The 15,563-nt window shown below is 41.8% G+C and overlaps 1 protein-coding gene and 1 pseudogene across 1 annotated transcript; both read right to left on the reverse strand.

Annotated features, from left to right (window-relative positions):
* Nucleotides 1-5,287: 5,287 nt before the first annotated feature.
* LOC109906960 (WD repeat-containing protein 46-like) lies at nt 5,288-12,798 on the reverse strand (annotated as a pseudogene).
* On the reverse strand, nt 12,107-14,672 carry trh (thyrotropin-releasing hormone). Its single transcript, XM_020507321.2, has 3 exons — nt 14,539-14,672; nt 14,046-14,240; nt 12,107-13,442 (listed from the first exon to the last, which is right to left on the reverse strand). The coding sequence occupies exons 2-3, from the start codon at nt 14,233-14,235 to the stop codon at nt 12,898-12,900; spliced, it is 735 nt and encodes a 244-aa protein (XP_020362910.1). The 5' UTR covers nt 14,236-14,240; nt 14,539-14,672; the 3' UTR covers nt 12,107-12,897.
* Nucleotides 14,673-15,563: the final 891 nt, after the last annotated feature.

The following is a 15,563-nucleotide window of genomic DNA, read 5'->3' on the forward strand; positions in this document are numbered from 1 at the left end:
TGAAATACATTTTTTGGGCAGAAATGCCTTCTGGAACATGTGAACTTTCATGTGCCTTAATCATTAATGTATATGCCATCTGTAAATATGAATTTTAAAAAATTACATTACGAGCCTAGTTGATTTAGCCATGGAAAAAGTCTGGAACCTTCCCGCTAGCCATTATTGGCTGAGATAATGGATGTGCTGCACATGCCGAGAGATGAGTTAGGATTGGTCTGCCATGTAGCACGCTTCTGTCTATAACATGAGCTGCTTAATATTTGTAGGTAATCCTTTTCTAAAGAGGCATTTTTGAAAAGACTAAAAAAGTGTTTCTAAGGCTTTTGAAATGGTTTTGAAAGTTGTTTTGAAATCAGTGTAATGCCTGCTGGAAGCAGAGTGTGATAGCTAAGGAGATGGAGAAAATTCCAGCATTTGATTGCAAATGAGGAGGGAGTCAAAAAGAGAACACATAAGGCTGTTGTATAAAACACCTGTCTCCAGATTACATCTTCAAACTAAGGGCAACCAATGGCATCCGTGACGGAGAGGGAGAAGCGTTCATCCATCTATACGGGTAAGAGAGTCTAGCTAGCTACATTTTCAGATATGATACATTTCTAATTTAGTCAGAAAGTCGTTTTCATTGCAAGTTAAAGCTTACTGTTAGCTAACTAGCTAATGTTAGCTGACTGACTGGCTCTCTAGTTACATGTATGATCTGTGTAGTAATATACGTATCTCATTGCGATTTGCATTCCATGCTAGCTAACATTGAGCCCAGCTAGTTGGTTAGCTTTAATAATCTGTAGATTTATGCAGGGTAGTAATGCTATGATTTGGATTATGGTTAATTGTTTAGCTAGCTATCTGGCTATATGTTTAAACAAAATACTCCACCGGGCAAGTAACCATTTCACTGTACCGTTTACAACTTCTGCATCCGGGACAAATAAACTGTGATTTTATTTTATATAGTGTGTGTTACCAGAGATGCTAATGTGAAGAACATCAACTGCACAAAAGTCTAATTTGGATATAATGTTAGGCCAACAAGTCAGCGTCCAAGTTCTAAAATTCTCTGGTAGAATGCCCTGCTTTTATTTTGTCACACTCGCAACCGTAAGTTATTTTCAGAAATTTGCTTGCCATTATCTTGTAAATAATTATCGAGTTGTGAGTTTATTTTCCTGTAATAATGTTAACAAATTAGCTAAAGTTAAGACGGTCAGCTATATGATATAGTCATTATTTGAACTGCCTAGCCAGGTAACTTAACGGTGGCTAGCAAACTACAAACGAACCAAAACATTATTTAGAAAGATGCTTTTAGTTGCCTGGTTTGCTAGAGTGACATACTACATTAATCTTTAAACAGATGGGTTTATTTGTGTTAAAATACACTAGTTATGAACTCTTTGGTTGTTTAGTACACTACCGTACTCACCGTTTAGCACAGTGGTTCCCAACCAGGGGTACGAGGACCCCGGGGGTACATTGCCTATCCACAGGGGGTACTTGAGAAGACTCATGAGACCATAGGCTTACTGGTAAAATACAAGAGGGGGTAATTCGGGGGGGGGGGGGGGGGTACTCAAGGCAGAGCAAAATACTGTTGGTGGTACAGTAACCAGAAAAGGTTGGGAACTACTGGTTCAGCACATGGTCTCACATGTGAATCCTTAAAGAGATGGGTGGGGCTAAGGCTTAAGAGTGTGTGAACTATGCTGAATGGGTGTAGAGAAAGAGCTCTCCAGTAGTTGTACCAAAACATTCACAGGCCAAAAGTGGGGTTACAAGTTTGTCAACATTCAAAGGAGATTTACTTTCTCAATGTTCCTCAACTGTAATGTAATGATATACCATTTTCTACCTCTGAGCCTCTACTTTTATCCAATGTAAAAACATTTTGCTTACATAAGACCAAATCGAGCCTGATGGTCACATATTAAACAAACTTTGCTATTTCAAACTTTACTATTTGGCAGGTATTATGCATGCTCAATCATGAAAGTGATAATGCTATATATTACTTTGAACTTTAATTCGAATTTTGTCACAACAAATGCATACCCATTTAGGAAAAGGAATTACAAACATATTGATTTATCATTTTTGTCCATTTGCCTTTTCAATTGACTTTCGGCAGCGAAATGCTTCCATATATTTTTTTTATCCCCGTTCCATTGAAGTATGTAACTGGGATGTTTAGCAAGTAGAGTGTGAATAGTGGACATGTATGGATTTTTCTGGGCTGGGAGTAATGATTTGTCTGACCCAGAGAGGGATTTTGTCCACTGCTGCAGAGGGCTTTTCTGCAATCAGTTGAGATCCAATACAGAGTCAAATGCAGTTTACAAAATGTTGTGACAAAAGTACATCTCTTGGATTTTTCAGACGTGGGGACATAATTTGACACCTCTCATCGCTTTGCTACTGTGTGCAGGATAAATAGAATAACTAATATATTATTGTTTACAATAACCTTTCAATACTAATGTGGTCAGAAGCGAACTGGAACATTGAACTGACATTTTATGAACAAAGGGTGGATCCGGGTTGCATGTAAGTTCTTCCTTAATATAGATGATGACGACAGGTAGGCAAAGCGAGGCATTTTTTTCTTTACCCGAACCTTCCCGCAGTTGCCTAGCAACCAGGGGGCTGGTGAATCATATCCTGAATGTCTGTCTGTCCACACAAAGCTATTTGACCCATTCTATGCTTAAACCAGTTCTAGTCATTTTCACTCTCATTCGTGACAAACACTGCCCCCCTGGGTTCAACATCTATGCCACTTTGATTCAATGTTGTTTCATTGAAATGACATAGAAACAACGTTTATTCAACCAGTGTGTGCTGATTTTATAAGTAGTCACGTGCAAAGCAGGTTATAACATGCGAAGTCTTGAAACCAGACCTGCGTGTAATTAATTAGCCAATGTCAATGAGCATTGATAAAAACACTCTTGAATGAGATGAACCACAACTTGATTTTCTGGTTATTGCACACCCATAGAATGGTCTGCTGAGAAATGAATCAACAATGTCCACTTCCTTGACGTCCACATAACTAAATAGAATAACATGTATAGTCCTAAACGAAGGCGGTGAGGGCCGGCAGGTAGCCTTGCGGGTAGGAGTGTTGGGCCAGTTACCAAGGTCTTTTGATCCCCGGGCGCCGACGATGTGGATGTCGATTAAGGTAGCCTTCCGCACCTCTCTGATTCAGAGGGGTTGGGTTAAATGCGGAAGACACATTTCGGTTGAATGCATTCAGTTGAACAACTGACTAGGTATCTCCCCTTTCCCAGTTCAAGGCTTATACATTTAAAAATGGTGAAATCTTGATAAAACTCATATTTCATACATAATTATTTAGCAATTGTATAATTCAGAGGTGTTAGGATTATAGAAGCACAATACATTGGTGCATACAGAAGAGCAGGAAGGCAGTAAATATGTTGTAGTTGCTTTGATTATCAATGAGTCCCTGGCCTTCAAGGAGAGACAGTGCATTCGGAAAGTATTCAGATCCCTTCATTTTGTTACGTTACAACCGTATTCTAAAATTAATTCAAGTTTCTCTCATAAATTTATACACAATACCCCATAATGAAAAAGCAAAAACAGGGTTAGATTTATTTTTTGGGGCAAATTTTAAAAAACAAATCAAATTGTATTTGTCACATGGCGCCGAATTCAACAGGTGTCGACCTTACAGTGAAATGCTTACTTATGAGCCTTACCCAACAATGCAGTAACAAAAAAATGAATAAGAAATAAAAACCAACAAATTATTCAACAGCAGCAGAGTTAATGGGCCGGTTAGTCAATGTAATTGAGGTAATATGTACATGTAAAAAGAGGGGGGGCAATGAAAATAGTGTGGGTAGCCATTTGATTAGATGTTCAGGAATCTTATGGCTTGAGCACGCACCCGAGGGGCGTGTTGAGGAACAGCGTAGCGGATGTGTTGTTACCTACCCTTACCACCTGGGGGTGGTCCGTCAGGAAGTTCAGGATCCAGTTGCAGAGGGAGGTGTTTAGTCCCAGGATCCTTAGCTTAGTGATGAGCTTTGAGGGAACTATGGTGTTGAACGCTGAGCTGTAGTCAATTAATAGCATTCTCACATAGGCGTTCCTTTTGTCCAGGTGGGAAAGGGCATTGTGGAGTGAAATAGAGTGCATCATCTGTGGATCTGTTGCTGCACAGCTATTTTCAGGTCTCTCCAGAGATGTTCTATCGGGTTCAAGTCCAGGCCTCTCAAGGACATGGAGACTTGTTCCGAAGCCACTCCTGCGTTGTCTTGGCTGTGTGCTTAGGGTGGTTGTCCAGTTGGAAGGTGAACCATAGCCACAGTTTGAGATTTTGAGCGCTATGGAGAAAGTTGTCATCAAGGATCTCTATGTACTTTGCTCCGTTCATCTTTTCCTTGATGTTGACAAGTCTCCCAGTCCCAACGTCTGAAAAACATCCCCACAGCATGATGCTGCCACCAGCATGCTTCACCGTAGGGATGGTGCCAGGCTTCCTCCAGATGTGACGCTTGGCATTCAGGCCAAAGATTTCAATCTTGGTTTCATCAGACCAGAGAATCTGGTTTCTCATGGCCTGAGAGTCCTTTAGGTGCCTTTTGGCCAACTCGAAGCTGGCTGTCGTGCCTTTTACTCAAAACCTCAAACTGTGGCAAAGGTTCACCTTCCAACTGGACAACCACCCTGAGCACACAGCCAAGACAATGCAGGATTGGCTTTGGGGCTAGTCTCAATGTCCTGGAGTGGCCCAGCCAGAGCTGAACCCGATCAAACATCTCTGGAGAGACCTGAAAATAGCTGTGCAGCGATGTTCCCCATCAAATTTGACAGAACTTGAGAGGATCTGCAGAGACGAATGGGAGAAACTCAGTTGTGCCAAGCTTGTAGCGTCATACCCAAGAAGACTTGAGGATGTAATTGCTGCCAAAGGTGCTTCAACAAAGTACTGAGTAATGTAAAGTTCTAAAAACCTGTTTTTGCTTTGTCATTATGGGGTAATGTGTGTAGATTGATTAACTCGTTGTTTTTCTCAGCAATTTTAGAATAAGGCTGTAACGTAACAAAATGTGGAAAAAGTCAAGGGGTCTGAATACACCATGTTTTGTGTGTCTGCAGTGGCTGTTGGAGCCTGCTGTCTGGGCTTTTGGACGAATTTCCAAGAACGTGTATCTGAAAGGTCAAAATTCATCCCCACAGAGGACCAATGGGAGTTGACACATCCACTGGTCCCTCTGTCCAGCTGCTGCCGCCTCTTCTTTTTCTCTCTTTATCTGTCTTCATCCTGACTTCCACTGTTTCCCTGATCACTTCCGGAGGGGTGGAAAGCTGCCAACAGAGGTTAGGGATCAGAAAGAAGAGCAAGAGAGATGTGTGTTAGTAAAATATGAAATAATGAAGACATTTCATGTAATTGTATTGTGTATGAGTGGTAATAGAACATGGCACAAAGGAGAATTTGAATCAGAATTTCATTCGGACCTGGTATGGCCATGCTGGTGAAGCCCTTTCCATTGCCTACAACAAGCACGTCTTCAAAAGGGACAGAAATCTACCACCCACACTGAGCCCTGTGCCCTGTGGGCCATGTAGGGCTTAGTCACTGGGGTTCCCCACACATCTCTGTATACCTACCACACAGATAAGCAGACACAACTTGAGCACAGAGACACAGAGACTCAGTCATTAACAGATACTGAGGTTTTTTTTTAAGAGTCAGAAACAGTACAGAGTTTGGACAACAGAGCTGGGTGCCATGTTGCTGCCCCAGAGCAATCCATTCTCTCACTTTTAATGAGTATTTAGGTTCCAGTTCTGTCAATTTCATAAGTATGCTTGGTTCTAGATTCAGTGGGCCATATAGGTTAATATAGTTTGAGGCTATACCATGGGTTGGTGGAAAGGAACTATGGAATGGCAGGAAACATTGAGTTTATATTGAGGATCACAGGGAAATACAAAAGGCATGGCACACAAACATTTTAAGCAGTATGTATGACTACAGTGTATGACCTGGACTATGTCTCCGGAAAGCGGCGGACAGCAGGCCCCTCTGACTTAGAGACAGACAGGAAGCTCCCGCAGGCAAGAAGTAGGACAGCAGGGGCCAGTAGGATCTGATGTCATATACCTTCAGCCTCTTGTCCATGCCCGAGGTCACCATGTACCTGCATAGACAGGAGATTCTTACAGGAAAAACCTCTGCTGGACATTTACGGAAGTACACCAGCAAAGACAAAAAATAAAATGACCCAAATGTGTGGATTTCATATTGACTACGACAGCTACATTACATAACATTATAACCACCTTGCAATAGCTAAGAGACCAAAACTAGAACGATATTATGTTTTTGATTGAGACTCACGTGCCAGTCTTGTCGATGGCACACCTCCCTGGTGGCAGAGCATCTTGACGAGCAGCTCTCTCTTGTTGGGCATCCAGAGGGTAATGGTGCCGTTGGAGTGGCCCAGGTAGATGATAGCGTTGTGTGGGTTATGGGCCATCACATCCTGCCTTGGTGCAGATGGCCGCCGACTCCTTATCTACCGACACGTCCAGGTACTGCAGGGAACCTGTCGCACTCTGGAGGAGGGGTAGAGGGATAGGAGTTCACAGGTGAGTCTTGGTGGTGGTTCACCTGACTACGCTCGAATGTTGTGTGAGTAACCTTGCTTGAGAGCTGAAGATTTGTGTTAGCCCCCCAGAGCTTACCTATGTCTTCAGTCAGTTTCACATTCATATTCTCAACAAGCACATTACACAATAGATTCCCCTGACATATGACACAAACATTACAAAGCTAGTATAAGTTAACACACCGCTGTGGCCAGCAGGAAGTGGTAGGGGAGAAACTGCATGCGGAAACCATCGTTGTGCTCAATGCCCTTGTTGTCATAGATATAGAGCCACTTCTTCTGAGCCACTGTGAACATGGCTTCACAGTGGAGCCACCTAAAGGACACAGAGAGGAGTACAGATTAGGATGATTCAATGGGAGAGGAAATAATGCCTAAAATGTGCATGTAAATGAGTGTGTAGGGTTTCCAAACAAAAACTCATCTTTTGACCAATGGGTCAATGTTAATTGTGTAGATATTCCTCTAAGAAAACCAATGGTCCAAATCTCATATCGCCATCATAATCCATTCAAAAGTTTGGAGTTTTTACCCTTATAGGATGGCCAGAATTAGGGTGACTAAATCAATGGAGGTGGTAAAAAAGTATATACACACACACACACAGCAAAAAAAGAAACGTCCCTTTTTCAGGACCCTGTCTTTCAAAGATAAATTGTAAAAATCCAAATAACTTCACAGATCTTCATTGTAAAGAGTTTAAACACTTTCCCATGCTTGTTCAATGAACCATAAACAATTAATGAACATGCACCTGTGGAACAGTCGTTAAGACACTAACAGCTTACAGACGGTAGGCAATTAAGGTCACAGTTATGAAAACTTAGGACACTAAAAAGGCCTTTCTACTGACTCTGAAAAACACCAAAAGAAAGATGCCCAGGGTCCCCTGCTCATCTGCGTGAATGTGCCTTAGGCATGCTGCAAGGAGGCATGAGGACTGCAGATGTGGCCACAGCAATAAATTGCATGTCCGTACTGTGAGACACCTAAGACAGCGCTACAGGGAGACAGGACAGACAGCTGATCGTTCTTGCAGTGGCAGACCACGTGTAACGACGCCTGCACAGGATCGGTACATCTGAACATCACACCTGAGGGACAGGTACAGGATGGCAACAACAACTGCCTGAGTTACACCAGGAACGCACAATTCCCCCCATCAGTTTTCAGACTGTCCGCAATAGGCTGAGAGGGACTGGACCGAGGGCTTGTAGGCCGGTTGTAAGGCAGGTCCTCACCAGACATCACCGGCAACAGCGTCGACTATGGGCACAAACCCACTGTCGCTGGACCAGACAGGACTGGCATAAAGTGCTCTTCCCTGACAAGTCGCGGTTTTGTCACACCAGGGGTGATGGTCGGATTCGTGTTTATCGTCGAAGGAATGAGCGTTACACCGAGGCCTGTACTCTGGAGCGGGACCGATTTGGAGGTGGAGGGTCTGTCATGGTCTGGGGCGGTGTGTCACAGCATCATCGGACTGAGCTTTTTGTCATTGCAGGAAATCTGAACATTTTGTATTACAGGTAAGACATCCTCCTCCCTCATGTGGTACCCTTCCTGCAGGCTTATCCTGACATGACCCTCCAGCATGACAATGCCACCAGCCATACTGCTCGTTCTGTGCGTGATTTCCTCCAAGACAGGTATGTCAGTGTTCTGCCATGGCCAGCAAAGAGCCCAGATCTCAATCCCACAGAGCACGTCTGGGACCTGTTGGATGTCCAGAAACTTGCAGGTGCCTTGGTGGAAGAGTGTGGTAACATCTCACAGCAAGAACCAGCAAATCTGGTGCAGTCCATGAGGAGATGCACTGCAGTACTTAACTTCTTGGTGACGGGCAGTATTTTCACGTCCGGATTAAATGCATGCCCAAATTCAACTGCCTGCTACTCATCCCCAGAGGATAAGATATGCATATTATTTGTAGATTGGGATAGAAAACTGTTTGAATCATGTCTGTGAGTATAACAGAACTTATTTAGCAGGCGAAACCCTGAGGACAAACCACTTTATTTTTGTTTTGTTTTGAGGTCACTCTTTTCAATGGGTTTTCATTGGGAATCCAGATTTCTAAAGGACCTTCTTGCAGTTCCTATTGCTTCCACTGGATGTCAACAGTCTTTAGAATGGTTGAGGTTATTCCTTTGTGTAATGAAGAAGTACGGCCATCTTGAACGAGGGTCACTTGAAGTGTACTGTTAGATAGAGGCGCGTGACCAGAAAGCATGCTTGTTTGTTTTCTTCCTGTATTGAACACAGATCATCCTGTCTTCAATTTTATCGATTATTTTACTTTCAAAAATACCTCAAGTTGTATTACAAAAGTAGTTTGAAATGTTTTGGCAAAGTTTACAGGTAACTTTTGAGATATTTTGTAGTCACGTTGAGCAAGTTTGAACCGGTGTTTTTCTGGATCAAACGTGCCAAATAAATTGACATTTTTTATATATATATAGACGGAATTAAATCGAACAAAAATGACCCTTTGTGATGTTTATGGGACATATTGGAGTGCCAACAAAAGAAGCTTGTCAAAGGTAAGGCATGAATTATATTTTCTGCGTTTTGTGTCGCACCTGCAGGGTTGAATTATGGTTTCTCTTTGTTTAGGGAGGTGCTATCCTCAGATAATAGCATTGTTTGCTCCCCCCGAAAAGCCTTTTTGAAATCTGACATGTTGGCTGGATTCACAACAAGTGTAGCTTTAATTTGCTATCTTGCATGTGTGATTTAATGAACGTTTGATTTTTATAGTAATTTATTTGAATTTGGCGCTCAGCATTTTCCCTGTCTTTTGGCCAGGTGGGACACTAGCGTCCCACATATCCCCGGGAGGTTAATGCAGCTGGTGGCCACACCAGATACTGACTGTTATTTTTTATTTCGACCCCCCCCCCTTTCTGTTAGTCATATCTGTGGAACTTGTTCAGTTTATGTCTTAGTTGTTGAATATTATGTTCATACAAATATTTACACATGTTAAGTTTGCTGAAAATAAACAGTTGACAGTGAGAGGAAGTTTCTTTTTTTGCTGAGTTATATATACACATACAGTACCAGTCCACGTTTGGACACACCTACTCATTACAAGTAGCCAGCTTTGAACACTCTTGGCACTCTCAACCAGCTTCATGAGAAATGCTTTTCCAACAGTCTTGAAGGAGTTCACACAAATGCTGAGCACTTGTTCGCTGCTTTTCATTCACTCTGTGGTCCAACTCATCCCAAACCATCTCAATTGGGTTGAGGTCAGGTGATTGTGGAGGCAAGGTCATCTGATGCAGCACTCCATCACTCTCCTTCTTAGTCAAATAGCCCTTACAGCATGGAGGTGTGTTTTGGGTCCCCATCTTCATCACATTCATCTCACACATCAGCTGTTTGGACTGCCAGTCTAGGCAGGTCACATGACCTCTACTTCCACTAAGCAGCAGGTGGCTGGAATAGAGGAAACACACACACATATATGAAACAGACATCTTCTCAAGACCAAAACACACACTCACAGTTAATTTATTCAGTAAATGCAGGTCTAACAATAAAGCAAAGAATATCTGGCCCACTTGCACAGAACACTCATACAACAGCAGGTGAAACTGACCATCTAGTCTTGTTGTAATCCAGTTGGTAGGGCCCAAACTGAGACAGGGTCAGGTTAAAGTACTGTGGAGTGAGAGCGAGTTCGAGACAAACACATTGTTATAAAAAAGACTGACAGAGAACCCAGATAATTTAAAATATTCTGCTTGTGGCAACTTAAATGACACATTGTCCCTGAAAGACTCAAATTTGCCCTGGAGGTAATGTGTCTATTCCCACAGCATCAGCGATGTCATCCTGTGAGATGGTGCATGTGTCCTCATCCTCGTCTCCCTCCAGGAACCTAAGACCAGAGAGAAAGAGTCAGTTACACCGAGACGACTGGGGGGGGGGGGGGGGTTGTTACCCAGCATCCTCTGGGAGCAGGAGGTCGTATTGTGCATTCTTCTTCGGAGCTAGGTCTGAGTAAGCCTCTGAACAAACAACCACATTTCTGGGAGGGCTCGAATGGTTTTGGTTAGTATGCATGCACTTCTGTCTTATGTGTGTGCTTTATGTGATGAGCAAACAAATCAAGATCGCCACACAGAGACCTGCGTTTTGAAGTCGGTTTAGTAATACTTTCCTGTGGATATTTTGTCCCAAATTTCTACCCACAAAACGAAAAGATGAAAACAGCAGACAACAGGTAGACTAAGTTCAAATGAATGTCTATACAAATTAACGTGACTAGATTTTTGCATGATAATATGAACTTTAACTAGCCACCAGATAACTAGCTACCTATTTCACTTTTTCACCAGTTTTAGCCCTAGCTTGCTAGTCGCGCATGAGGGAGAGCATCGGCGCAAGTAGCTACAGTGTGTTAACCCTTTCCCCGAATCGAGAACGAGGAAAGTATCGCCAAGAGTAGGTTATCTTATAAAGAGTCCAGTTGCAGGTGGATCTACAGAAAACAGAGATACCAAGATATTCATTCCATGTTTTGTATCGAGTGAGAAATGCTATTGCATGTGTGTAAAGTTTTGTTTTGGTCTGTGTGTGCAAAAATGCTGGGAAATCCTACACTGAACAAAAATATAAACATGTAAAGTATTGGTCCCATGTTTCATGAGCTGATGTTCAATATGCACAAAATGCTCATTTCTCAAAATGTTATGCACAAATTAGTTTACATCCCTGTTAATGAGCATTTCTCCTTTGCCAAGATAATCAATCCACCTGACAGGTGTGGCATATCAAGAAGCTGATTAAACAGCATGATAATTATATAGGTGCACCTCGTGTTGGGGACAATAAAATGGTACTAAAATGTGTAGTTTTGTCACCCAACGCAATGCCACAGCTCTCTCAAGTTGAGGGAGCGTGCAATTGGCATGGTGACTGCAGGAATGTCCACCAGAGCTGTTGCCAGAGAATTTCATGTTAATTTCTCTACCATGAGCCGCCTCCAATGTAATTTTAGAGAATTTGGCAGTTTGCCCAACCGGCCTCACACCCGCAGACCACGTGTATGGTGGTGTATGGTGTCATGTGGATGAGCTGTTTGCTGATTTCAACATTTAAAAAATCATTATTTATAACCTTGTCAACATCTTGATAATATTTCCTATTCATTTTGCAACTCCTTTCATGTATGTTTTCATTGAAAAGTGACCCCAAACTTTTGACTGGTTGTGCGTCTCTGAACGTGGGTGCGTTTTACTTAGCTAATGGCGCTGTAATTGCTGTGTGAGTGGGAACGAATTGGTGTCCATCTCTTCCACTGTATCTAGAAATCACAGTAGGGGAAGGTAAAAGCATAATTAACCTATTCCATGTTAGTTGCAAGGCTAAGGATAGAGGCTTTCTCTGAATAGATCTGAATTTCAAACGAAAAACATACTGTAGACCAACGCTCCGTGATCTGTACCAATGCGTTTTATTGTAGGCCTATAACAGCGTTGTAGATACATAACCTAATAAGCTTTAAGGCAAAAGTAACAGAAAATGTACAATAATAATCCGTTTTTATACCATGCAATATATTCAAGTAGAAAATAATCCAGAGACCCACTATATATGTCCGGGGAACATTCACTTGTGTTTTACAACTTGAACGCATTAAATCATAAACCTAACTACAGGTCAATTTGGTCTACATAACTCTGACACTTAGAATCATGCAATTCAAGGCCAGACCGAAGAGAGCAGATTTAAAGCTTGCGTCCTCTGTTGGATGCAGGCTGCCTGCCTGCTGAGCCAAAAGCTATTTCCCTGAGATGCTTCGCTTTATTATTATTTTTCTTTGTCACGTAGGCTTAATCTGTAAAACGAATACATTTCTGAGCATCTCATGACAACAATATTGGTCCAGCAAACAACACAGCTATTCATTAAGTTGAAATCCCTTTGAGCGTTACTGATTCTGGCAATTCAAGTGTGTTTAATTACACTCAAGCCCCCCCCCCCCCCCCCAAAAACAAAAAAACAAATAATAATAATAATATCTAATTTAAACATTTCTCAGTATACTTTCTGGAGCCGTTTTCTGAATATTCGTCATAAAAGCAGTTTGCCAAATAAACTATAGACTACCCATGGCAGAGGGGTCCATATTATATTCATAATAAACCACTTGAAATTATTACTTGTATCAATTTACACATAGATTTTTTTTTTACAACACAGTATTTCGCAGGCGCCAGCCCACTCGTCACTCCCGTTCAGTCAAATCCTCGTCAGGTGCGGACCTTTTGCCCGGGTGCTGTCTCTTCTCCGCGGCGCGACTCTTTGTCACGTTGTCTAACAGCTCGAGCAACAGGTTGGCTTTACTGCAGCCAGGGTTCAACACGTCACAGGGACTGTTGGCGCCCAAATCCGGACTCATGTTATACCAGTAACGTTTGCCGGGATGTTGGCGCTTCTCCAACTCCTGGAGGTCCCCTGCGTCTGACTCGTCGTCCACATCTCGCCTGCCAGGATGCTGGCGCTTGCTGTACATCATCAGGTACCGCTTGCCCGGGTGCTGCCGTTTGGAGAGTTCACTTAGAAATGCGGAGTTCTCTGTAATCTGCTCCAGCATTGAGCGCTTGCCTGGATGCTGCGTTTTCTGGAGCTCCACAAAAGAGTCAATTTCGTCTTCACGTTTTCCTGGGTGCTGTCTTTTCTGGACCTCCCCTGAGTCTTCGTCCTCGTCCTCCTCTCGTTTACCAGGGTGTTGCCGCTTCACTAGCCACTCTGGCTGAGAGGACAATGCCTCTGTAAAATTAAAATGACAACCTGATTAGTTTACTGACAGGGGAAAATATAAATCTGCCACCGCTTGTTATGCCATGTGTACATGTATTTCCATTGAACATACATGAACATGAAAACGTAGGTTATGTCAAACATATTTATTCTATTCTGTTTTCATTATTTCACCATTAAAATATAGGCATTTGTGCTTTGATGCCAGTATTAACTCCTGGAAAATATTGGATGCGTTTCACGGGTGCTTTGCCGGTTGCCCTCTCCAAATAGATTTGCATCCTAACAAATAACACAATCTATTAATGTATTCACGTTAATGTTGCACAAAACATGAATGAAACATCTTGGAAATGTTGGGTTATTTGTTAATGAAAAAAAATGACAAACAATCGAAATTATTGAGTTAATCTGGTCTTTCTGAAACGAATAGAAATGTTTCTTTCGTGCAACTAGGTAACTTTAAAACAGGTATACAAAAGCATAACTAGAATTAATGTCTTCAATTGTGTTAAATTCTTTGCTTTTCAATTCAATGTAAAACACCCCCGGTTCGTGTCAAACTCGGCCAGTTTGCCAAAACACAAAATCGATCCAAAAGCTATTACGCACCATTCACACCATCCTCATCCTCTGTCATTTTTAGAATGGAGCGGAGCAGGATGCCCTCGGCCCTCTGTAGGATGATATCGTCTATCTGCCGGTCTCCCGTTTTCTCTTGATCGGGGATGCTCTGTCCTCGAGCCACGGTCAGGTTGCAGACTGCCAGAGATGCCAGAATGATCAGGCAGGTGGACTTCATGGTAACTTGGCCATTCGTTCGAAAACAAGAGAAGATATCATTATTAGTGGAAATATACTAGGTTACTTAAAAAAACATGCATCCTATATGATATTTGGTTGACATTGGCATTTTATAACTAATTTGGAGTTCTCTGTCTGTTTTACGCACATAGTACGTTTCAATAGCCTATTGGTCCGTAAAACTGGAAAATCCTTTATGAATAGATATTTGCAAACTATTTTGCAATGCACAAACTGAAGGTCCAGAGATATTATCTAATGTAAAAAAAATATATATATATTTGAGGTGATCCAAACTTACCTTAGATTTGTGTTCTGGCTATTGTCACTCGCAACACCTCTGATAACCTTCAATTATAGCAAACCAACTAGAAAGGATGTTATTTGCCTCTTGCAGCGGTTGGAAACCCGTTGAGGCAAAGTTTATAGGTATGTTCGGATACAACGCGTCCCGCCATTTATAGTCAGCGGTTACCCCCGTCACGCCAACTACGCTGTAGTAATTTCATAGAATCTTCGTCTCCATTGATTTCACATTCGTGCGCAATTGGATTAAAGTAGGTTCTAACCTCTAGAGGACGCTGTCTGGTTCTTTTCTTGGGCGTCAACTGAGCCGACCAGCCGAATCCGAAGTAGTAAAATATGATGACTGCGAGAGAGGATTCATTCAAAAATGTTCTACTCATATCGCAAAGTGGTGGTGCTTATTTTGCAGAAGACCAATGTAATTGTATTCACTTGTTTTGCCATTGGGGCTGTCATTTTCAAGACGTTTGTTAAGATTATGCTACAATAAATGTAAATCATGATCATATATGGATTCATTTATAAACTACTGCCACCCAGATATCGGTATTTTTTTCTCCAACTATAGACATTTATTGATGCATTATGCTAATTCATTTTCAAGACGTTCGTTAAGATTATGCAACACCAAATGTAAAGGATGATAATGTATGGATTCATTCATAAACTACTTTTTCCACCACTGCTGAAGTTCAATTGAACATAATAAGCAACTTCTCATTTTGAAAGCATATGTGGCATCGATATGATTCAAACATTTATTATAGTATCAAAATTAACTACAACATGTAAATATCATATTTTTGGTCATACAGACTGTCTTTTTCAAAACAGAGATTTTCTAAGGGTTTAGGAGAAGACATTCTATCAATGTCCCTCCAAACCTACACAGAACATAGTTACATGTTGTCAGAGTATTCAATATTAATGTTCTATACACGTTGCATTGGAACGTTGCAAGAACATTCCTGTGTCCAGCTTTCTAAAGGTTAGGAGAATATTCTATCAACATCCCACCAA

This window comes from Oncorhynchus kisutch, linkage group LG17 (genome assembly GCF_002021735.2).
Source record: "Oncorhynchus kisutch isolate 150728-3 linkage group LG17, Okis_V2, whole genome shotgun sequence".
Lineage (NCBI taxonomy): Eukaryota > Metazoa > Chordata > Actinopteri > Salmoniformes > Salmonidae > Oncorhynchus > Oncorhynchus kisutch.